Genomic DNA, 25,124 nt, shown 5'->3' on the forward strand with positions numbered 1-25,124 from the left:
TTAAAAATCTTCATAAAAATTTCAGCCAGTTGTTCCGAGCAGTCTCTCAGCGCCCTACCAACCACTCCGTCAGGGCCCATAGCCTTCCTCGTATTTATTTCCTTCAATATCCGTCTCACTTCCCCCGCTTCCACCCTAACAACATTTCCCTCAGGGAGTAAGGGCAGTGACTCTGGCAGCACTGCTGGAACCACTGCCGGTGTCACCTCAAACCGGGCAAAAAAGGTATTTAGCTCCCCCACCAGGGAGGCACTGCTCTCTACAGTTGGTGGACCACTAGATCTGTAGTCGATAAGCTGCTGAACCCCCTGCCACACTTGTCTGGCGTCATGACTGCTCATGTGGTTCTCAATTTCCCCCCTATACACAGCTTTTGCCTTCTTAATACCCCTCTTCAGATTTGCCCTTTTTATACCATACAATACCCGATCTCCAGTTCTAAAAGCAGAATTCCTGGCCTTCAGCAGCCTCCGAACTTCCCCCGTCATCCAGGGCTTCCTGTTTGGATACATCTTTACATGCTTTTCCCTGGTGATGTTGGCTGTACAAAATTTAATATAGTCCAAAACCGTTGATGTATAAATCTCCAGATCTTGATGGTCAAACACATTCCAGTCAGTCTCCTAAAAACAGTCCCGCAACTGTTGAGAAGCCCCCTCAGGCCACACTGTAATAGTACGTGTGCTGCTTCCTGAAGGGTGTGTATGCTGATGTCAAAAGCAGGGACACATGATCCGACCTGCCAAGGTGTGCCAGGGGCTTAACCTCATATGCCCGTTTAATGTTCGTATACACCTTGTCAAGCATATTTCCCCCCCTTGTTGCACACTTAATGTGCTGATGAAAATTTGGGAATACTGCCTTCAAGTCTGTATGACTGAAGTCCCCCGCAATAATCTGCACTACCCTAATCGGCAGACCAGCTCTCACTTGAAAAACAGCCCTCCAAAATGACACTCAAAACTTTTTGACTTGATATGGGATTGATTTGTTTCAAGCTCGAAACAGGCCTTTTAATTTAAGTTGGGTTCGGGGTTTTTTAGCTCAGAACACACGAAACCACCTGTTTTGAGCTCCAAGCTTTTTGAACTTGAAACATTTTGCACATTTCTAATTAAAAGCTGTGAAGTCCTTTTAATCCCTTTTAAAAGATCTGCCTGTTCCTGCAATGGGGAAGGGAAAATTAATATAAAATCACCCCCATTCCTTTCCCCTCCAAATGGGGGTGGAGGATGGTCCAAAGAGGAGCTTCCGATCCAGAAACTTTTGTAAAGATGTGGCTTGAAACAAGCCAGATTTCAATTTTTTTGGCCATTTTAAGAAAAATCTCAAAAATCCACAAAAAACAGGGGATTAACCCATAGCTTGTGGCGGGGGGGGGGATACACTGAGTCCTGCCAATGTGGAATTCATGTGTGTCAGATTTCATAACTGTATGACTAACCATTCAGGAGATATAAAGGGGGGAAGGGCAAAGGGGGCATGCTGTAACCCCTTTTCACGAAGGCAAAGAGCAGATTCTTCCAAATGCTGGTGGAATGATGGTCCAAGGAGGGTCCAGTTTCAGATATTTTTATAAAGTTCTGGCTTGAAACAACTTCAACTGCACCATAGGAAGTGCCCTGATCTCCTTCCCCATGTGTGGCAAGTCTCAAGGCTCTAGGACCAAACAGTGATTTGTTTGTTTGTTTGTTTGTTTGTTCCAATTTCCCCATTAACAACTATGGGGGGAAATCCAAATTTAAGTCAGAATTGCCAAAACCCATAGAATCCAAATCCAATATTTTGATCAAATTCAGTTCAGGTCAAATGGAACTCCAAATTTTCTGAACATACACAGGCCTACTATAATAATAATAATAATAATAATAATAATAATAATAATAATAATAATAAGCAATTTTTCTACATCACAAAGCAGCAAGAATAATTCTCCAGTTGTTTGAATAAAGACCATGTTTCTAGGCCAAAACAAAATTATGCAGCCCAAGAGATTTCTTTATAAGCAAACTGCATCTAAGGCTACTGTTGTATATACACTTCCAATTCCAATATGCTCCTCTCAAAGATTTCTGACATGACATTTCCTATTTTAAATGCATTTTTGTAAAGTATCAATATTTGCACAGTTCTGTAAAATTGATTTTAATATTGAGAATGATCTAGATTTCCCTGTTATAAGGCATACAGTTTTCAAAAAGGATCTCTTGTAGGCTTAGGTTCTTGCTCTAATTGAAGTGATGTTTTAAAAAACAGAATATATTTTCAGATAAACTGCAAGCTCTCCATGGTACAAAAATATTTCTGCCTGGGGTTCTTCTGATACTTGACTTCTTAGTGATCTCTGTACATTACAGTTATGGAAAATACCAATAAATAACACATTTTATCATAATTATTAACTTTCACAAAAGACTTGAACTAGTTTGCAATTATGATCTTTAAAGGCAGCAGACTCTTTGCCCTTAGCTATATATCTCAAAATAATATTCTAAACCTTTAAATATTTAAACAATATTTTAAAAACTTCTATATTTTGATTTAATCACCCCTTCACACACTTGGTGATTATATAACCAAGTGATTCAGCTCTTTAACTACTGTTTGTTTACATGATGTTTTCATACACTACAAGTCAGAATTGGCTCATCAATCATGGTAGTACAGGCCACACTGGGTAATTGGGAAGCTGGGAGCCTGAAAATATACTGTGTGGCTTTTTGGCCACCTAGTACAAGTTAGACTTGAAAATTTTCTGGTTCACAGAAGACTTGGGTGGGCGGGTGATGGAATCTATGATCTCACTTTTCCCCAGGCTCCTTAAACACTCAGAGACAGCAAGAGCTAATCTCCTGCCTTCCTAGTCACTACTGTATTTAGTGATACCTGAATCTAGGACTCTGATTTAAGACAACCCTGCATTAAAAAAATCTAATCTTGGATTCAGGTAAATACAGTATCTTGAAAATGAAAGACTGTGCTTCTACCAAAGAACTCAGGGCATTGCAGAGGATGGGCTTGTGAGAGAGCCCTGCCTCCTCAATATTAATGGTGGGGAGGAGCTACTGAGTGGGTTTGTCCAGAACCACAGTTTTTTTCACAGCATTTGCTCCACCTTTGCATTTGATAATCTAGAAACAGTGCTGAATTAGAATTAGGACTAAAATGTGGTGAATTGAGGTTGCAACCACAATTTCCTTTTAATTAATTGTGCTGAGAGATTGTCAAATATAAACATGAAGCATATCCTCAGTGCAGCTTTCTATTCATGGGGATTTTGCTAGGCTACCACTTTCATATAATGATTTAAAAAAAAAAATGTAAAGGACCCTTTAAACCATTGTTGGAAAGCAGGCTTTTATTTTCTGCCATGAAGATTGGACAACACAGTGGGGGAACAGGCTCGTGAAGGCACACAGAAAAGACAAGCATAAGGGCCAATAATGAGTTTTAGTTCAATTATGTTCCATTTTAGTAGCAACATGTCTATCATTCATACCACTTAAGAGCTCTATACCGCAAAGTAAATTCAACCTTCAATAGCATTTTCATTGGCTTAATCCAGTTCAATACCCAATCATGGCTTGGCAATCAGGAACTGCCTTTACTAGCTTGTACACTCCCTTTTGCCCTTTCTCACATGTGAGTTTCCTTTTCTGCTTCCTGAGGTTTGTTAACTGTAGTTTGCTGTGATGTCCTTTTTGGAAAATATGATTAGTGCCTTTCCTTCTAGCCACAACTTAACGCTGCAGTTTGGAGGCAAGGCCCTGATACAGCATGTGACCACAGAAATTTGAAGAGGATAGAATGTGACCATCACCAAGAGTTTTTTGGAAGAACAAAGGAATAGATAGACAGGCTTCAAAGTTGACAATATGAGCTTCCTCTAAGATTCCTATCTTGGGAAAAATACAGAGATAAATCGCCTTTCAAGAGCTGCAAAAACAGGGAAAGGCTTTAATTTAATATTTGTCCTCATGTATGCCCTTAATGAGTAGAGCAGAGGTCACAAGTCACTCAGTATTAGCCCTGTTTGTCTCTAGGAGTCACAGTATTCACCTTGTTCAATTACACCTTGAAATATTATAATATAAAAGACAGGTTTTTGAGTAACTTTAAGTCATAGACAGCACTTGCACAGCATTTGCCACCTCAATAGGAGATTCTTAACTAAGCAGGAGCTTAGAATAGCAGACTAAGAACATACAAAGTCCAGCATCCTGTTTCACACAGTGGCTCACCAGATGCCCCTAGGAAGCCCAAAGGCAAGAAGGAAGGGCACACCCTCTCTCCTGCATCTTGCCTCTGAGGCGGGAGGTGGCCTGTAGCCAGCAGACTAGTAGCCATTGATAGACCTTTCCTCCATAAATTTGTCTAAGCCCCTTTTAAAGCCATCCAAGCTAGTGGCCATCACCACATCCCATGGCAGAGAACGGCATAGATTAATTATGCACTGTGTGAAAAAGTAGTTCATTTTGCCGGCTCTAAATTTCTTGGCATTCAGTTTCATGGTATGACCTGTTCTTGTGTTGTAAAGAGGGAGAAAAAATTTTCTCTGTCTACTCTCTCTAATCCATGCATGATTTTATATACCTCTCTCATGTCTCCTCGTTATTTGCCTCTTTTCCAAACTAAAAAGCCCCAGATGCTGTAGCCTTGCCTCATAGGGAAGGTGCTCCAAGCCTCTGATCATCTTGGTTGCCCTCTTCTGCACCTTTTCCATTTCTACAATGTCCTTCTTATATGGTGACCAGAACTGCACGCAGTACTCTAAATGTGGCCTCACCATAGATTTATATAAGGGTATTATAATATTAGCATTTTTATTTTCAGTCCCCTTCCTAATGATCCATAGCACCAAATTAACCTTCTCCACAGCAGCTGCACACTGAGTTGACACTTTCAATGAGCTGTCACCATGACCCCAAGATCTTTCTCCTGTTCAGTCACTGATAGCTCAGCGACCACCAGTGCATATGTGAAGTTGGTTTTTTTGCCCCAATATGCATCACTTTACGCTTGCTTATGTTGAACTGCATTTGACATTTGGTTGCCCACTCACTCAGTCTGATGAGATCCTTTTGAAGCTCCTCACAAACTGTTTTGGATTTCACTACACTAAATACTTTAGTGTCATCTGCGAATTTGGCCACTTCGGTGGTTATCCCAGCTTCTAGATAATTTATGAACAAATTAAAGAGCACTAGTCCCAGTACAGATCTCTGGAAGACCCCACTTCTTACTTCCCTCCATTGTGAAAACTGTCCATTTATTCCTCTCTCTGTTTCCTCTCCTTGAACCAGCTACCAATCCACACATGAACCTTTTCCCTTATCCCATGATTGCTAAGTTTACTCAAGAGACTTTGGTGGGGAACTCTGTCAAAAGTTTTTTGCAAGTCCAAGTATACCAGATCACCTTTATCCACATGTCTGTTGACACTCTCAAAGAACTCCAAAAGGTTAGTGAGGCAAGAGTTGCCCTTGCAGAAGCCATGCTGGTTCTCCTTCACCAAAGCCTATTCTTCTATTAAGTATGTTTTCGATCAATTTACCCGACACAGAAGTTAAGCTAACCAGCCTGTAGTTTCCCAGATGCCTCCGGATCCCTTTTTGAAAATTGGAGTTACATTAGCTACTTTCCAGTCCTCTGGTACAGAGCCTGATTGTAGGGAGAAATTGCATATTTTTGCTAGGAGATCAACAATTTCACATTTGAGTTCTTTCAGAACTCTTAGGTGGATGCCACCTGGCCCTGGCCATTTTTTAATTTTTACTTTTTCAAGACAGTTTAGAATATCCTCTCTCATCACCTCAAATTGGCACGGTTCTTCAGCCTCTAAGCCTGAGAAGCTCAGTTCTGGAGTGGGTATATGGTCAGTATCCTCTGTCATGAAGACAGATGCAAATAACTCACTCAGCTTCTCTGCAATCTCCTTACCCTCCTTAATAATCCCTTCACACCCTCGTCATCTAAGGGTCCAACCACAAGGGATGTGCAAACCGGCTCAACGTTTGAGAGGTTCGAAGTCGAGCCGGTTCAGTTCGATGGTCCAGAGTCAAACCGAACCACCCCGGACCAAACACTCCCTGACTGTTCAGGGGTTTGCGGGTTTTTGGTTGTTGTTGTTAATTTGTTTGTTAACTTGTTGTTAATTTTTAAGTCACTTATGCCCTTCGGGGGAGTTCCTTGACGCAGCGCAGGGGGGTCCAGGGAGGTTCCTCTTCCCCCCGCCAGCCTCCCTTATTGCCGCCAGCGGCCCATTTGGCTGCTTTTCAAACTGAGGCATGGTGGCCATTTTGGATGCCACCGCACCTGTGCAATTGGCCTCTGCAAGGCCTGGCATGACCCAGGCCTCACTGAGGCCAATTGCGCAGGTGGGAGGTGTCCAAAATGGCCACCACATGGCCTCCGCACCTCAGTTAAAAAGCAGCCGAATGGGCTGCTGGCGGCAATAAGGGAGGCCGGCAGGGGGAGGCGGAACCTCCATGGACCCCCCCGCCGCCACCTCAAGGAACTCCCACAAAGTGGGTAAGTGACTTAAAAAATTAAAAACCAAAACTTACAACCCCCCCCCCCCGGACCAAACTGAACCGGGAGGGTTCGAGGGGGTATCAGGCTGAACTGGGCCAGCCGGTTCCATGCACATCCCTACCAACCACCTCCCTGGCAGGTTTTCTGCTTCTGATATATTTAAAGATTTTGTTATTACCCTTGACATTTCTAGATATAAGTTGTGCAGAAATAAGAAGGTTATATAGCTGGTAGGTGCTCATGCGCAATCTCTTTCACTCTTGTCACACTTGTGTAACACAGACAGTGGAACAGGGGCTAACATCCAGACTAATGTTGTGCTAGCTCAATGAGAAAAGTTTCAGACACTTAAGAGGATGGGGAACTGTGCGAAGTTGTGGTGCTTCGCAATGTTGCATAACACCTAGCAGAAGATCTTCTTTGAGACATATACAGAGTTGCGCTTCACAGTGCACAATCTGTTGTGCAATGCATTGCATAATGTTTTGTGAAGCTTGGCAAGATCTTCCATTAACATAAGGACTAGTCTGGAATACAAATTCCTTGCTTTGTGCAACATACTTGAACTACTGCAACAGCATTATACTAGTGCAACTCTAGCCTGGAATGCAACTTCCTGACTTACAGGAATTAGCTAGCAGAACATGTTTGCACAAGTGTATTGTTAGTCTGGATGCCATCCACTGTGTCTTTATATAGATTTTTAAATGGAAGCTATGGAAAACAGTTAAGGTTTTTTCACATATCTCTCTCATCAAAAAGAATTGAGACGCTTAAGAAAAGAAAACTTTTTTCAGTGAAAGCAGTATTACAATGGAAACTATGTATTCTGCTAAGGGAAAAAAATGTTTGACTTCTCTAAGTTGGTGTGACATAGTGGCAAAAAGACAAATTTAAAAGTTCAGGGTTCAAATCTCATCTTGGCTTCAAAATCACTAGATAATCTTTTGTTCAAACAACCCATGATGTGAGAGTTCTGTGAGAAATCTCCTGTGCTGTTTGTTTGTTTGTTTGTTGAACTTCAAACAAGTCCCAGGGGGTGGATGGGCTCACAGAGATGTTGCGAGAGGGGGAGATTAACCTGTTCCCCTGCTCAAGTTTCCAAGTCTAAATCATAACTGCAAACCTATTCATTCTCCAGCAGAAAAAATGCAGGCACAACAAAGGCACTGGCTGACAGATTCCTGACTAATGAAGCACATGTTAGTGGGGTCTGCAGGAATGCAGAATGTGCCCTCATACAACTCTCCAGTCCTCTTGCACTCGCGCTGCTGCTCAAAGGCACTAATACTTCCAAGCACTGACCATGCTGCAGAAGCACTTTGTAAAAGTGGAAACATGTCACTGACACTCAGCAACATATTTCCCCTCTTACAGTGGAGGAACGTGTTTCCCTTCTTACAGTGGAGTTGCATGAAGGTTCCGCCTGTGTCCCCAGAGACCCTACTAACATGCACTCTTCATCAGTTAGGATGTCAGCCCTTGTATTTTTCAGATTAGGGGGCTAATGGCAGCTTTAGATGCAGCAATTTACATGACAGCCTCCAGTGCTGCTGCTCTGATCAAAACTGGAATGGCCTCACCCACCCAGCCACTTTAAAGTAAAACGTAACTCTTGAGATGGGATTTTGCCTTAGGCAAGTCTGCTTCAGCCTCTATCTGAAATATAGAGATAATACTACTGAGATACGTTAAGGAATTGCTGTAAAGATTACAAGATAATGTATGCGAAATACTTTGAACATGCAAATACAAATGCTAAGTCATTGTTATTATTATTGACTGACATGTAGCACCAGGCAATGAGGTTGGTTCTGAATCACCTATGCTGCTCTGGGTGTCTAAAGCAATATCCATGCTGTTGTGGAGCAGGGCTTCTCTGCTACTACCTACAATTGTGTAATCATACCTCCACTGCACTACAGCCATTATTTCCAATTATCCCCTTACTGCAGGTGTCAAATAATGTCAGCCATTATTTTGTAATTCAGACTTTAGTCCTTTTCAGCATTATTTCAGCCAAAAAGTTCCAAAGTGACATTGAGCGTAGATTTCAGCTCTGATAACCTGCAAATGACTTAATCTATAAATGACTTCAAATCTAATTAGAAATCTCTAGAAAACAATTACACAAAGTAGTCAGCATCTGCCATGTCAAAATATTCATCAAGCTCATCCAGTTCCTCCCCTTTCCCCAAAGATTTATTTTGACAAAGATTGCTAATTGTGGAAATGCTGCTCAGAATTCTTTAAGGACAAGTTCCACTAAATGTACGCCATAGTTGCCATAAACTAGGCAAGGGGTGTGAGATTGGTGGCAAACAGTAATTATAAAGAACTAAATGGTTTTTCCAACTTTTTAAAAAACTGATTTTGAGAATACAGTTTACATTAGTCATTCCTCTAACTAGATGTTATTGTGAGCTGGTGGCTACATTTCTGCTGGATTTTAGAATGTGTGAGTGGTAAATAATATAATTATGGCTGTGATTGTGGCTGTGGTTCCCTGGACTATGAAGCCCTAGGTCTCCCTCTAGGTCTCCCTCTAGGTCACACCAGCCACGGGATGCTCCTTTTCTCTGCACCACTGAAAGACTCGAATCTTAACAGCTGACACCACCAACTTACCACCCTGACCCATAAGTCCACCAAACAAAACTTGTAGAGGCAAACCAAGTCCTAGAAGAATATATTTTACTAAGATAGTGGGTGTTTTGCAAGTCAACTATTTGAGGGGTACAAATGTACCCCAGTGGGGTACATTTGTGCCCATGCAGTTTTTTTTTAAATAATGGAGACCAAACAATTTATGATAATGACCTGCTCTTTGTAGGTTTTGTTTAATGGGATGTCACTGACAATGTCCTAAATGAACAACATTTTAGAATTAAGAATCAACAATTAATTTATGTTTTGAGCCTCTGGGAGTACAGAAATACCTCATGAATGCTGGTGAAGGTTTTAAACACAATTATGTTTAATTATTCATCACCCATTCTTCAGCATCTAAATCTCATGAGCAGCTCATTGCTAGGTGGCCAGATTGGTCACCCAGAAGAGTGGCTCCTTCGGTTGGGTGCTCCTATGCCCAGCAGCGTCTCCTTTGGGAGCTCCGGGGGTCAGGGTAAGGGGAGTGCCACCATGCGACACCCTGGCCCCATGGAACCTCAGGAAGGCACCAGTGCAGGTTTTTGTGGGCTAGAGCTCACAAAAGGTTATGCCACAATAAATGTGTTAGTCTTTAAGGTGCCAAAACACCCCAGTGCCTAACTGGGCCCCTCCTCCCCACCTCGAGTGTGTCAGCCACGGCTGCAAACAGCCACAGCTGACACACGACCAAGCAAACAAGGTTAACGGAGTGCTTGTTCCATTCACCTCGTTTAAGGGGAGGGTTTTTTAGGCAAGCTAGCCACCTTGGAACCACCAGGCTCACCCATGACACACAGAGCATTTTGGACAGACACACAGAGCATTTTGGAGCATCTAGAATGAAGAATCTGAGGACAGAGCTGAAACTCCTTAGTGCAGAGTTTGCTCCCTGATAACTGATGTTATCAATCTTTCCATATAAGGAAAAGTTGGTGTATGCATATCTCTGGGAGTACAAGAGTACCAGCACATTTTCAAGTTGGCACTGTTTTGATTTCTGAGTTTATTATGTGGTGTTCTTGATAAAGCCAATTTCCAGTGAGCAGAGAGCTATAAAGGCATACGAAGTTGCTACCTCTTTTTAAGAATAACTATTATTTATTAATTCCACTGGAAGAATAGCCATGCAGTTCCACTGCAGCACAAACAGTGTTTTGGCACCTTAAAGACTAACACATTTATTGTGGCATAACCTTTTGTGGGACAGAATCCACTTTGTCAAATTGCCAAGTGAGCTCTGGCCCACAAAACCTATGACACAACATATTCATTTATCTTGGAAGTCCCACAAGATGGTCCTGTTTACTAAAATAATGTAATCAGATGCTCTTTTTTCTGCCTTTTGCCTTGACAGAAAATGTTTCAGGACATCAATTCATAAACTAAGGCAATAATAAAGGTACTTTAATCTGTAACCATACTGGTGATAAACAAATGAGCGGCAGATGTACTATATGAGCAGAAGCAGGATGTCTCTTGATGGAGTAAACAGGGATACTCTGCAGTAGCACAGATTATTAGGCACTGTTGCACTAACTCTAGTCCACACTTTGCCTTTACAAGGGGCGTTGGAGGCAGTAATGAAGATTAAACTAAAAGCTGGGGAGAGGCTGAAGAAGCAGAAGGTGATAAAATGCTTTTGGCACATTTGCTTGTGTTATATTTCATGTTTTTTGCTCTGTTTTAATGTTACATTATGTTTTATGTTTCTTATGTTATGACCAGTGGTTACAACAATAAATAAACTTACTTTATCCCAAGACATGTTTTGCATGTATCTCAAAAGCAGAGAAGCATCTGACATCCAAATACTCTCAAAAACCAAACGTAAATTGCAGGTCACCAGCTCATAAACTTGCATCATAGAACCTCACTAGCATTTCTCACATGCTTTAGAGCATAAGATGAATTAAAAAACAATTAAAGATTCCACAGGCTCTCTATTTTTTTTTTAACAGAGCACACTGAAAGCATCATGTAACATGCTTGGAAACTATTTGTTTATGCTGCCTGAAAAGTTATATATTACATAAAGGTAAAAGTAAAATGATGTGTCTTTGATACCTACAAAGATTAGATCATTTGGACAATGGTTTTCCCTGTGACATTCTATGGATGCGAAAGCTGGTCTTTGAAGAAGCAAAATAGAAAAAGTATTGACGCTTTTGAACTTTGGTGCTGGAGAAGACTTTTGAGGATACCATGGACAGCCAAGAAAACAAACAAATGGATCATAGAACAAATCAATCCAGAATTTTCCCTCGAGGCACAAATGACTAGGCTCAAACTATCATACTTCAGGCACATTATGTGAAAACCCAGCTCCTTTGAGAAGTCCATCACGCTGGGAAAAGTTGAAGGAAGGAGAAGGAGAGAACAACCAACAGCAAGGTGGATGGACTCGATTACAACAACAATGAATGCACCACTGAGAGACCTTAAAGGCCAAGTTGAAAGACAGACCATCCTGGAGTGAATCTATCTATGTGGTTGCTAAGAGTTGACATGGACTTGATGGCACTTAATAAATCAATCAAAGGTAAAGTGTGCCATTGAGTCGATGTCGACTCCTGGTGATCATAGAGCCCTGTGGTTGTCTTTGGTAGAATACAGGAGGGGTTTACCATTGCCATCTCCCGTGCAGTATGAGATGATAGATAACAATATAACCTCTAGATAACTATATACAGGAGAACCTCCTTATTCACAGATTCTTATTCACAGTTTTGCCTATTCGCAGGTGTCTAATTGACACCCGATTTAAGCATCTACAGATATTACAGGGTTAAAACCTGCATATATGCAGTTCCTAGAGGGCTGGAAGTGACTGCCGAAGTCACTTTCATGCTCCACTTTGTCACCAGGAGCCAGTTTATGGCTTGTTTCTTTGAAAAACAAGCTATTTTCTGTGAAATATCAAATTCTGTGATATTTTGTGGTGGGGGGCATTGCTGGCCACAAGGAGGGCAGAAGGAGACCCCATGGAGCATGATAGAGTTCTTTTTTTGCTGTTTTTTTCAGGATTTTTTGGCTCTTTTCTATTTAAAAAACAAGCATTTTCCTGCATTTTTAGCTGTTTTGGGGTCATTTCACGGATTGGGGGTGGGGATTACCGGGCACAAGGAGACTATGTACGTTAATTGTTCAATAAAATTAATAAATAGTTAAATGTGAAATCCTACATGTTTTAAACTGTTCTTTTAGTTCCCTTTGCAAGCACATTAATAAAAAATTCAATTACATATTTTTATTTTATTTAACTTTCCTGCAAGTGTAATCTATGCAAAATGACTTTGCCCACTCAACAATGAGCCTCGCCTCCTAGTAATATATAAATGCTCCTCTGCTCTACAGTTACTTTAGATTAGTTGAAGTCTACCATCAACAACAAAACTGTAGTGTTTACACTGGAGAAATTATTTTTAACATTAGCTTATATTTAGTGGAAGTTCTAGTTCTGCAGAAAAGCTTTACCTCCTTCTCCTGGTATTGCTAATAAATACAGTAGTAGTGGCTAAAAGTGTGAACCGTGAGGGCCCCAATTCAATTCTCACCTCAGCTATGAATCACTGGGTGGCTTCAGCCAAGCCACTGTTCTCTGAGTAGGGGTGTGCATTTTGGAATTTTCTTGTTTCAATTTGTATCCGAATCGAAACATCCCCGTTTTGTTTTGTACCCAAATTTTCTGAATCCGAATCCGAATCCGAATCGATTTGGATTTTTAAAAAGAGTCCCAGGGCAAAAAGAATGGGTGGTGGTGGTAGTGTCCAATGGGTGTAAGCTACCACCCAAATTGTCTGACTTTTGCCCAAAGGGAAACTGGAGGCAACAATGCTATACTGGGTGTTAAAGTGTCTGTTTTATCGCAAACACAGCACCTTTTAAGTAGGAGACAGAGACGAGAAGTGATCATTGCTACTGGAGCAGCAGCAATGTCTGTCTACCGCCTCCCGCCCCACAGTTGAGAGGGAGGTGGTTGATGAGATTCGGGATTCTCAGCCATTCATTGGGGACTCAAACCCCATGGGTCACCCCCTAATGATGCCTCTGACTAGATCAACAGACATATACCTTCAGTTTAGCAAAACTACCTAAAGACCTGGTTACTAACATCTCCAGAATATGGCCCCAAACCTTGGATATTGAAAGGTTATATACTAACAGTTGGCTTACTTCAGTGTTTCGGTTGAACTTTTCTATACCTTGAAGAGGCAAACATCAACTTTAGTATTCAAACAATGCTTTATCAAATGAGAAAGTGTCAGTGGTGGTTAGTTTTGCATATTGCACAGATGTAGCGGGAGACGAAACCAGCGAGTCTTTTTTTCCATATTTCTGGTCTAATATGTTAATTTCATCCATCACTTCTGTCTCCACTGTTACAGGTTTTTTCAGTACGCTAAACAGAAATTTATGATAACATGGCCCTAAGTGTAAATGTCAACATCAGTATGAGTTTACCTTGTTTTTTAAAGAGGTTGCTGCGCACGATTGCATTCATGGATTGCACTTTTTGTTTCTGTAGCTTTTCTGGTGGCATGCAAGTGTAGAATTCATACAAGAGTTGGCTGCAAATAAACGGAATAATAAAACATTAGTCAGATTAGGCAGACATGGCTTTTTTTTTTTAAAGAGCTGCCAAAACACACAGAGCCCTTTCTCACTATCCGTGAGAAAGGGCTCAAGGGAGAGCGGGGAGGAAAGCTGCTAGCACTTAGCTCTCCGCATACAATCTGTCTGTCTTTTGCTGGGCAGGCAAATCACCCAGTGCCGAATCCACCACCACCACCACCAAAATCACCCACCAAATCACCCACCCCAATGATTGCCAGCTGAACCTGGCAGTGCAGAGAGTCGAGGGCTAGGAAGTGTTGCCCTGCCCCCCGAAACACCCATAATGCACCACGTGAGTGTGTGGTGTGTTATCCCCCCCACCCCGCCGACACCAGCCAGGAGTCCAACTGGCAGCTCCACTGGCAGATGATCAAAAAACCAGGACTGGCTTCTTTGCTGGGTTTGTCACCATGCAGTTCTTATGATCAGCAAAGACCGGGCTTGGCTTTCCTTGCATGGTTTAGGCTGATCGTAAGAACAGCCTCATGATGTTGTCATCATGACCCCTGATAATTGGGCAAAGAGGGACCTTTATAATGTGGTGATTCTCTTTATTTAGCAGGGGGAGAGTAACTGGCCCTATCCACCCCCAACACAGCATCCCTCCAGTGGCTGTTGCTGGTGTCCATCTTATATTTCTTTTTAGATTGTGAGCCCTTTGGGGACAGAGATCCATTTTATTTATTATTTCTCTATGTAAATCACTTTGGAAATCTTTGTTGAAAAGCGGTATATAAATGTTGTTATTGTTAGAATAGGTTTGACTAGCATGTACCTCTGATAACTGGGCAAAACCACCTTTTTAGATCTTATATTAAGTAGGGGGACAGCAACTGTCTATATTCAGAAAAGCATAGCATCTCCCAAGGAGCTGTTTCTGGCATCTCTTTTATACATATTTCTTCTTTTCTTTAAGATTGTCAGCCCTCTGGTGAAAGGAAAAAATTTTCGTATGCTGTTTGCTATGCAAACTACTTTGAGAACATTTTTGTTTAAAAGTGGTATATAAACATTCATAATAATGTGACATGAGATGATATCATTAAGGAAATATGTAGTGAACCAGTAACAGTAGAGGAGAGCTGGTCTTGTGGTAGCAAGGATGACTTGTCCCCATAGCTAAGCAGGGTCTGCCCTGGTTGCATCTGAATGGGAGACTTGATGTGTGAGCACTGCAAGATATTCCCCTCAGGGGATGAAGCCACTCTGGCTGAGAGAGATTCCTGCCTGCAGGAGAATTGGAGAAGCCGCTGTCAGTCTGTGAAGACAATACTGAGCTAGATAGACCAATGGTCTGACTCAGTATATGGCAGTTTCCTATGTTTCCTAACAGTATATTTATGCCAAAGATGCAGGGACCTAAACACTTTTGTGTGACTGAATTCTGAATGTCAGCTCACCTGAGTAACTTGACATCAAACACTGTTTCTACATCATGAAGAACAGATGGAATATACTTCAAGGCAGCCACCTAAAAACAAAAACAAAAAACTTGATCATGTAAAACTTTCATAAACAACTGTAGACTAAAATTTATCATATAATTTATGGCATTCAAATCCCAAACCCCATGCATGTTTATTCACACTTTGGTCTAATTAAATTCAATAGGACTTTCCCCCAAATCCTTTTTCATAGGATTGCAATAGGGATGTGCACGAACTGTGGTTTGAGCCGTGGTTGAAGCACTGTTCGGTATTGCAGTTCGGGAGCTTTAAGAAAGTGCAGAGCAAGTCCTTATCTGCTCTCTGCCACCCCATGCAGCTTCCTGCTGGGGTGGCGTGCATCCCAAAATGCCCAGTGTGGCGCCAGCATCCCAAAATGCCCCCAAAGTGCATCCCAAAATGCCCCGTGCATGGCACATGGTGTCCACACACACAAGGCATCCGCATATGTGTGGGTGTCATTTGTGTGGTCAGTGTGGTGTTTCCCCAAATGCACACTGCCCCAACAAGAAGCTGCATGGGACAGTGGAGAGCAGGTAAGGACCTGTTCTCCACTTTCTTAAAGCTCCTGAACTGTAATACCGAACTGTGCTTGAACTGCAGTTCATGCACATCCCTAGATTGCAACCGTAGTGTCCTGAAAATTAATGAGCTAGATGAGCCAGTCAGAGGAGTCAGAATAAACTGTAGACTGTGATGACTCTATATCAAGCTGTGGTCCTCACAACCATCCAGTGGATGCTGGATTCCTCAGTGAAACAGAAATTTGTTTTAAGATAATCAAATCAACTGAAATTACAGCCATTACTGTATTTAATACTCTTTGCTCTTGGTACCTGGCCTAACCTGCCCCAAGCAGAACTGAGACAAAACATACACTAAGATACCAACTAGCACTTATTACTTTTATTTTTGGGTCTACAAGAACAGGGAGATTAATCTGAAGGGATTGAGAGCTTTCAAATAATTAAGGTGGAGAAACCACAAATCCAGAAAGAGAGAGAGAGAGAAGTGCTTCCCCTCCCCCCCCGAAGAGGTCCAGCATCAGCATGTGGCACCTCTGAGCAAATGCTGGGGGTCCAGTGCCCTTGTAGAGCCCACTAACACAAGCATTGGGTACCTCTTGCTGTATGGGGCTGCTATTTGTGTCCCACATACTTTTAAGCAAATGGAGATGGTTCAATTACAAAAAAATGTGTGCTTTATTCTCAGCTCCTAGATGTGTGCCCAGGGTCATTCTATGGCTGGAGGCCAGGCTAACAAGAGTGGAGGCCAGGGTTTGGATGTATGTATTTAACTTCTGGATTAAAATCATTTTCTTCCCCAAGGGACTAGCCTCCTTCATTTTGGAAGACGGCTTCCAATCTAGTTGGTGTAAACGACTCTGTGATATGCTGGGCAAGCATGGATTCTCTCCTCCATTTTCAATGCCTCTGTGTCCTGATGCTGCCAAAGGGCTTATAAAACAACGTATAGCAGACATTAAAAAGCAGAGCAATTTGGCACGAATCTTTGTAAAAACCTCCTTGGTAGTTTTACAAACTACCTAAACCAGCCCATTACTTAATGAGTTTACCTACTCTATCCCAGAGAAGGGCCTTCTCCTTTGCACACTTTAATGCACTTCCTTGGTTGTATTGGAGGGTAAAGGTAAAGTGTGCTGTTGAGTTGGTTTCGACTCCTGGTGACCACAGATCCCTGTGGTTGTCTTTGGTAGAATACAGGAAGGGTTTGCTATTACCTCCTCCCGTGCAGTATGAGATTATGCCTTTCAGCATCTTCCTATATAGCTGCTATAACACCGATATAGGTGTTTCCCATAGTCTGGGAAATGTAGGTATCACAAAATCCCTATCACTAACTGGACCTGTCCTTGTGGCCAAGGTGTTGAGACTGTGATTTTATATTGTTCATTTTATAGGGATATTCGTATCTTCCTTATCTTCCCCCTCTTATTATCCCTGTTAGAACAGATGATGGATATGCTACTAGCTGATCACTGTGTACCTGCAATGTGTGGGTACATGTGCGGCCATATGTAAGATTAGGTCTGAGCTGGTTTGAGTTATTGGTATTATGAAGACCCTGACATTATATTTTGTATTACTTGTATTATCTTTAGTGTGATTTGTATTGTTTTCTTTTGTGTTGTTGGGTCAATGACCGTAATAAAGTATATCTCCATCCATCCATCCATCCATCCATCCATCACTGGGCACTCCCTTCCATCCCCTCCCCTTCCTGGCACTCCTCTTAGTACTGTTGCAGGTAGAGACAGCAGCTGAATTCCCCCATAATATCCCTAATCGAGGCATGGCTCATGGGGTCTGACCCTGAATCTCATCAGTCACCAACTTCTCAAATTACCTCTGCTGCCGCTCCAGCAGCAGCAACAATAGCTTCTTGCCTCCATCTCCTCCCTAAAACGTTGCTGTGCAGTCCTGCCCATATGCCATGAAGGGTGCGAGTGCACTCGTCCATTTCCCCCTCCCAGCATACCTTTCGGCTTCACAAAATCACCTCACACTCTGTAGTAATTAAACCCTGCATGGCTCTTCAAAGTGGAACAGCACATTGGTAGGGGAAGCAGGACTTGTGCACTCATGCCCCTCATCACATGGTAGGTACAGCTGGCTGATGGTGTCATCCAAACCAGCCCAATAACAGCCATTTGTAGACTAAAAGGAGGAACAACTTTGCAAACCTTCCTTTCCTGTTTGCCATGAGATTATTATTACTTGTCACAAACAAATCTCACTTGTCACAAACAAGTCTCTCATGCTTTAGATGATGAACTGTCCTCATCTAAAGCATGAGACAGAGAGACATTAAGGTACAGTGTATAAAATGTTTGACTTCCATTCGTATTCCATTCGTATTCCCACAGCCATGAAGCCCACTGGGTGACTTTAGCCAAGTCACTGTCTCTCAGCTAACCAAAGTGACAGTGCTCTTGGGAGAGTAGTATGGGGTAACCCATGTACAGCACCCCAAGCTCCTTGAAGGGTGATATTCCACAGGATGGATATAAATACATATAAATTTGTATATTTACATATAAATTCAGTCTCACTAGCCTTCAGCAGAAAGTAGTACACACTGTACAAACATGCATTGCCGCAGAATGACCCTAACATAAACCAAGTGAATTTGTTTCCATTCAAATGTGTATGCTTATATTTCAAAATAGAACAGGCATATGATACACAATGCCTCTGAACACATACCCATGCATATAGATGGATATTTATGAGAGGAGCATTTGATATCTATACTCTATTCCCATGGCAATGTTAACATTCAAGTTTGGTGTGACAAAAATGGTTACAGGAAAGCAACCTTTTGTGAATGTCTACTGTCAGGACAACAGAAGAAAACACTTTAGGCCACCAAGAACTAAAACCTAAGCAGAGATTTAAATTTGGGCTGCCCTGGTCTATGTTCAGCACTCCAGCCACTATATTATACTGGCTCTGTTGACTCATATTCAAAAGGTCAAATTACGTATAATTGTTTTATTCACATGTTTGTTTTGGAGCATGGTCTTGAAGCAATGCAGATCACCAAACTTCAAACTTGGGTTGCTTGTTCATCAGCCCTGTGGCAGCAGCTGACTTGGACCACAATGCTGTGGGCATGGGTTGTGGTGGGGATGTCACCAAGCTGAACTTCAGGGTTGAATGAGGATTTGAACCAGAGTGTCCTTGGTCTATGTGCAGCACAATATCAACAACAGCACACAGGCTTGATCTCTAAGGTAAGCTTTGAAACCTTACCCTAAGTGCAGGGATTCAGTTCTATGTACATTTGGATAATGGGGAATGAATAGGCAATGAAGCAAGGGGAAAAGTAAGCCTAAATCCTGTTCCTGATACACCACATGGAATGAACAATTGACAGCACAATGGGGTAGGGAAAATAAGTCCAACTCCAAACATACCACTATAAAATGTGAAGAATCTATATATGTATTTCTTGTAGATGGACGGACCATGTGCGGCAACGTGGGAGGAAGGAGGTGACTGGCTGAGTTTGCAAGCAGAAGCACCTGACTGGGCAGTGGGGATTCCTTATGCAGATAGGGAGAAGGAGCCTGTGAGAGCAGAAGCACCATGGTGACTGGGCAGTGGGGATTCCCTATGCAGATAAGGAGGAGGGGCCTGTGATGGTTAAGGTCAGTTGGAATGCAGCTGTTACTGGTTGGAAGATGTTCTGGATATAAAAGGATAACAGGCAGGGGTCTGCAAAAAGACAGGTCCTGAGGGAGGGAAGAGCCCTTTCAGGAGAAGGAGGCTGCCATTGTGTAAATGAACAAAATCTGTTAACTCAGGGAGGGAGGGAGAAAAAACATGAAGGGAAGGGGAAGAAAGAGTGGAGAAGAGCGAGTGGAGGAGAGAGAAAGAGAAAAAGAAGGGAGGGGGAAGAGAGACAGAAGGAAGGGCAAGGGACGGGCCTGAGCCTGTCAGCAGCTTGAGGGGAATGAGTGGCCATGGCAGCACTGGCAGCAAGGAAGGGTCCAGGCAACCACTGCTGCTGTTTGGGGCTACCAAGGCCATTGTCAGAGGGAGGCAGGCAGGCAAGAGATGGGCCTGGGCCTGTCAGCGGCCTGAGGGGAAGAGCGGCCATGGTGGTGGCAGCAGCGAGGAATGGCCTGGTCAATCACTGCTGCTGCTCTTGAAGGGAGGAGCAGGAACGGGGTGGGGAGGGTGAGGGTGGGGAGGTCTCAAGGGATAGGGGGCTGCAGCTTGGCCAATAGGCAGCAGCAATGCTGCAGCCACGACCAAGAAGGGTGAGGAGGATGGAAGCAATGGGATGGAGGAGGAGCAGGAGTGCAGCTCAGGTGAGGGTGGGGAAATGAGGTGAGGGGAGCAGTCAAGTACTAATGTGCAGATGCTCTAGAGCATGCAAGAGTTCCAGCACTTAAGCAGAGAGAAATAATGGCTGTGGTCAGGATGCAGAGGTGGAGGGCTGGCAGGTGAAGCCCCTCCGGCCAGATGAGGTGGGTGGATGGCGGGAGAAGCCCCGCTGGCCAGGAAGAGGAGGCGGTCGTGGGGAGAAATGATGGCGGTGATGAGGAGGTGGGCAGATAGCGGGCAAAGCCCTACCAGCCGGGAGGAGAAGGTGGGAGGTGGTGGTGGGATGGCCTGGCCCTGGCCCGCCCAATGGGGAGGGCTGCGGGGGGAGTGAGTGAGTAAGCTCCGGGGGGCGAGCAAGCGAGCTGCGGGGAGGAGAGTGAGTGAGCGAGCTGCAGGGGGAGAGTGAGCGAGCGAGCTGCGGGGGGAGAGCAAGCGATTGGGGGGAGAGCGAGCAAGCTGAGGGGGGAGAGCAAGCGATCGGGGGGAGAGCGAGCAAGCTGAGGGGGGAGAGCGAGCTGCGGGGGGTGTCACAGGCTCAGTACACAACTGCACAGATGCTCTGTGTGGGGTCAGCCAGTCTATATATTTAATTCTCTTGGGACCATGCCCAGGATTTGGCGGCGGAACTCTTGCGACACACTGCAAGAGTTCGGGACTGGGGGTAACATCAGTTGGGGGTTGGAGGAGCCTGTTTGTTTGTCTTTTCAGAGCAAGGTAGTACAATTATGTGCACAAGGAAGAACAACAAGATATTATCACTACATTGTTTAAGAAAAGCATGCAAATCTCAACTGAGAAAACATTCTCAGGGAATTTGGGGAAGAAAAAATTCTCTCCTTCCCCAACACTAGTGATGCAGCTAAAATGATTTCTGCATTTTCTCTCTGCATCCTAAACTGAACTTAATTCTATGTGGTCGGCTGATCTCATTTATACTCAGTTCATGTACACACTGCTGTAGTATTTCCATTGTAGTGTCTATCCTTTCCAACATGTTTGGCACCTTATCTTTTCCTGCTGCAGGACTCTGACTTAAAAGTGGCATTTCCCTGCCTTGTGGTTTCAAATTCTCCCACTGTGTTCTTGAAATATTCATTTGCTGGTCATACTTTATTATATTTGGACATGTTTAGGACAGTTCTGTCTTCTAGATAGCTACACCTTTAAAATCATCACTGTGTGAGCTATCCATTATTATGTGAAACTACAAAGCCAAAATGAAATCAGGTGCCTGTGCAAAACAGATTTGCTTTGCTTAGTAATCACACTACAAAGCAAAAATGACTTTTATTCTCACTAGTGCAGGAGATGAAGAGGATAATTATATAAAAAGACTTTTTATATGCTGGCCTTTCGCTACTGTCAACAAGAATAGTCTCCAGTTTCCTGGCTTAATATAAAACATTTTAAAATCCTGTGTCTAGATTACTTTTAACAGCAAATAAGTCTAAAGATTTAAGACTCTTGACCCACTTTTAGTCTCACTGTTCCCAGATACCACCACTCTTCCAGCATGTAGATGCTTAATATTGAAGCTAAATAGAGGGATTCTACACGTAACTGATTAGGTTTGCCGTAATACTCAGCTGTACCACTTTGCAACAGACTTCACAATGCAACAGACTTCACAATGCTCTCAGGAACTTGCATCACACACACAATATCAACGCAAATTAAATAAATCTGAATACATCTGATAATGGGAGAGATCATGGGAGAGATCATCAGGAGCATTTTCAGACAGCAGGTTTTACTGTAAGTTTACTGCGAGGGTTTACTGCAAGTTCGAAGTTTCCCCAAAAAACCCGATGCAAAAAGTCAATTCTTTTTACCCCAGATATAAATTGGGCTATATTCTAACATGCAACGAAAACTCTGACTGGTGTGTGAAGTGCTCCCCAAAAGCTCACAGGAACCTAAGTGTAAATCTGGCCAATATATGAATGCACAATATAAACATTCAATATATGAACGCACAACTTCTGGAGGAGTTGAGAACTAAAACCTCTGTGTGAAAAAGTTCCAGGAGATTTGGTGTAGTATGCTGATGTCACCCAAATTTATTTCTTCATGTAAACTAAGGGTGTGCGAGCCAGCTGGGTTCGAGCTGGGTTCAATGTTGAACTGGCTCGGCTCAACTGGATCAGGTTCAAACTGGACTGGGCTCAGCAAACTGGGCCCAGTTCAAACTGAGCTGGTTCAGAGCTATATTGGTAAAGGGGAATCCACTGAGGATTCTCTTTTAATAGTACAAGAGCAGGGAGGGTGTCCTAAGTATAGAGAGGGCAGGAGGAGATTAAATATGCACTCACAAGTACAAGCCACAGCAGGGTGGGGGTGCTAGGGGCAGCAGAAGCATCCCGCCCCAACCCTATCAGCCTCCCCCTGAGTAGCCTGGGCTGGTGGAGGCCCAGTTAGGGCCTTCTGTGGCCCAGTATGGGTCTCTGTGCATGCGAGGGGCCGTTGTAACTACATCCATGCATGTGCAGAGGCCATTTCAGTGACCAGAAACTAAAATGGCCCCCACGTGTGCAGAGGCCCAAAATGGGCCAGAGCAGCCGCTGGCCCAGCCTACTCAGGGGCAGAGGCGTATCTAAGGAAAATAGCGCCTAGGGCAAGCACTGAAATTGCACCCCAGTCCAAACATTTGACGCCCATCTTTCAGATAACTTTACCATAATATCAGCTCAAAAATACAAGTCAAGCTCGTTAATCTTTTAATTAACACATTCATAATCTAATATAACATTAATGCATTTTCAGAGATAGATGTGGGTTTCTTTTTAGAAAATAGGCACACACTTTTCATAATGCTGTTTCATTCAGGCAACTGAGCCTTGCATTTCTTTGTTGCACTGTGTGCATTTCACTCACATGCCTGTCTCACCCACAAAAATGACATTAAAAGGTTCCCATCTGGGAGCTTCGAACTGGTCTGGCAGTTCAAGGTGGTGCTAGGTTGACGGCGAGCGGCACCTTTAAAAGTAAAGCCACAGGTCCTTTCTATTGTGACTGCGATTCCAGGCAGCTTGCTTCTGTGGTGGCACACCCCCTGGAATCACGGTCACACTGGAAAGGATCTGCTGCTTTACTTTTAAAGGTGCTGCTCACCACCAAGCCCGGCGCCGCCTCAAATCACTGGACCATTATGATGTTCAGCCAAACCAGACCAAAGCAGTTCGCCAGACCATGGAATTCAGACCAATCCAAATTCAAACAGCATCTCAAGCCGCAGTCCATGCACACTCCTAATCTGTGCATCATTTTTAATTGATTTAATGTTTAATGTTTTAATTCATGTTATTTTCTTGTAAACCACCAAGACATGTGAGTTTGGGGTGGTGTGTGTGTGTGTGTTCATTTAGAGTGTGTGTGTGTGTGTGTGTGTGTGTGTGTGTGTGTGTGTATGCACACTTAAAACTTATAAAAACTTAAGGAGTTCTTAAAGCCACACAAACAGGAGATGAAGGCATACCCCTTTCTCCTGCCATTGTTCCCCAGCAACTGGTATTCATTCAGACAGATCCTGCCTCTGAACATGAAGGTCGCCTACAGCAGTCAGAACTAGTAGCCATTGATAGATTTATTCTCCCTGAATTTACCTCCATGAAAGGCTGCTGCAAATACTAAACACTGTTCTGATCACATACTGATCTATTTGACACCCTCAAAAACACCTAAACATATATGTACAATCCAGTAAAGAAAAACAACAAAATGGGGTCATCATCAGTACCACAAGGCAAGTTAATAAGATTAGCAATAAAAAGAAGCATGTTTACTAGAATTAACTCCCACTGAGCTCAATAGAGCTCACACCCGAGTAAATCTGTTCATATTCACAGCCTAAGAATCTCATCTGAACATGTCGTAGTCTATAATCCTAAGAGCCGTTACTTGGAAGCAAAGTTGACAATATATTCCTAAGAAGACTTCTACACCAAAGAGAGTTGTGGATTTCTCACTCTCTCTTTTTTAAGGAGCTGTATAAACTTGTATGTCTTTAAATGTTACTCTAGCACTGTGGGGTGTGCACTTCTATGGGAATCCCATGGTATTACTATAACCTACAACCATGCGGACAGAAGTGATAGAACAGATGTCTAGTGTGTTGAAAAGACCCAAAGAAATCAGCTTCACCCCATACCGCTTCAGGTCTTTAACCTTTACTGGAACACTGTGGGAAGATGAAGACACAGAAAGCTACCTCCCATGTTCTCACTGATTCATTTAAAGGACACCATGAGCCCTTTCTCATTATCCATGAAAAAGGGCTTGAAGGAGTAGGGGAGGAAACCTCAAAAAGCTTATGTTCCTCACAGACGATCAACTTCTCTTTGCTGGGTGGGCAAAGCGCCCGCCCAGATGATTGCCAGCTACTGCTGGCAACAGGGAGGTTTGGAGGCCGCGAGGTCCTGGAACTCCCATAATGTACCACATAAGTGAGGATTCCCCCAGTGATGGGTAGCCACATGACGCTGCCACATGATTAGAAAAATGGGGCTAAGGGAGGACTTGCTCCCTTAATGTCATTTAAGCGGGTGGTTGCCTAGGCAGGTTTGCCACTGAGGCACGGCCAGGATCGGGTGTGATCCTGGCAGTTCTTATGCACAGGCAAGACCAGGCTTGGCTTCGTTAGCCCGGTTTTGCCTGCGCCTGAGAACAGCCTCCATGTATACTTAAGTAATGTCATATTCTTTCATATCTGAGCAGCTGTTTAGAGTAGCTGACCCTTAAAATACTTCCTGTATTAGTAATTTGAATAGTTTGTGATTTTGTAAACTTTTGAAATTTTTGAATTTTCTTATCAATGCTATTAACTGTGATTGTTTGTTAAACTTACTACTTCCAAGCTGTTAAAACATTACAGGCAATGAACATCCTCTCTAATAAAACGCTTGGTGTCCGTCCGTGGACGGATACCAAGCGTGTGTCCGTGCCTCCCTGGGCCGTTCTGGGCATGCGCAGAGCGCATGCGCAGGACGGCCGAGGCAGAACGGAGACAGACAAAAGGCGGCCATGTTTT

General features: G+C 43.2%; 1 protein-coding gene across 4 annotated transcripts in view; it reads right to left on the reverse strand.

Annotated features, from left to right (window-relative positions):
* Positions 1-25,124, reverse strand: part of DOCK2 (dedicator of cytokinesis 2) — a 422,720-nt gene that overhangs the window by 297,642 nt on the left and 99,954 nt on the right. For all 4 annotated transcript variants that reach the window (XM_053294951.1, XM_053294952.1, XM_053294953.1 and 1 more), the window contains 2 exons: positions 15,198-15,268; positions 13,645-13,751 (listed from right to left, as the gene is read on the reverse strand). In XM_053294951.1, the coding sequence (XP_053150926.1) occupies positions 13,645-13,751; positions 15,198-15,268 (178 nt within the window). The remainder of the gene's footprint in view (positions 1-13,644; positions 13,752-15,197; positions 15,269-25,124) is intronic.

This window comes from Hemicordylus capensis, chromosome 2 (assembly GCF_027244095.1).
Source record: "Hemicordylus capensis ecotype Gifberg chromosome 2, rHemCap1.1.pri, whole genome shotgun sequence".
NCBI classification, from domain to species: Eukaryota; Metazoa; Chordata; class Lepidosauria; order Squamata; family Cordylidae; genus Hemicordylus; species Hemicordylus capensis.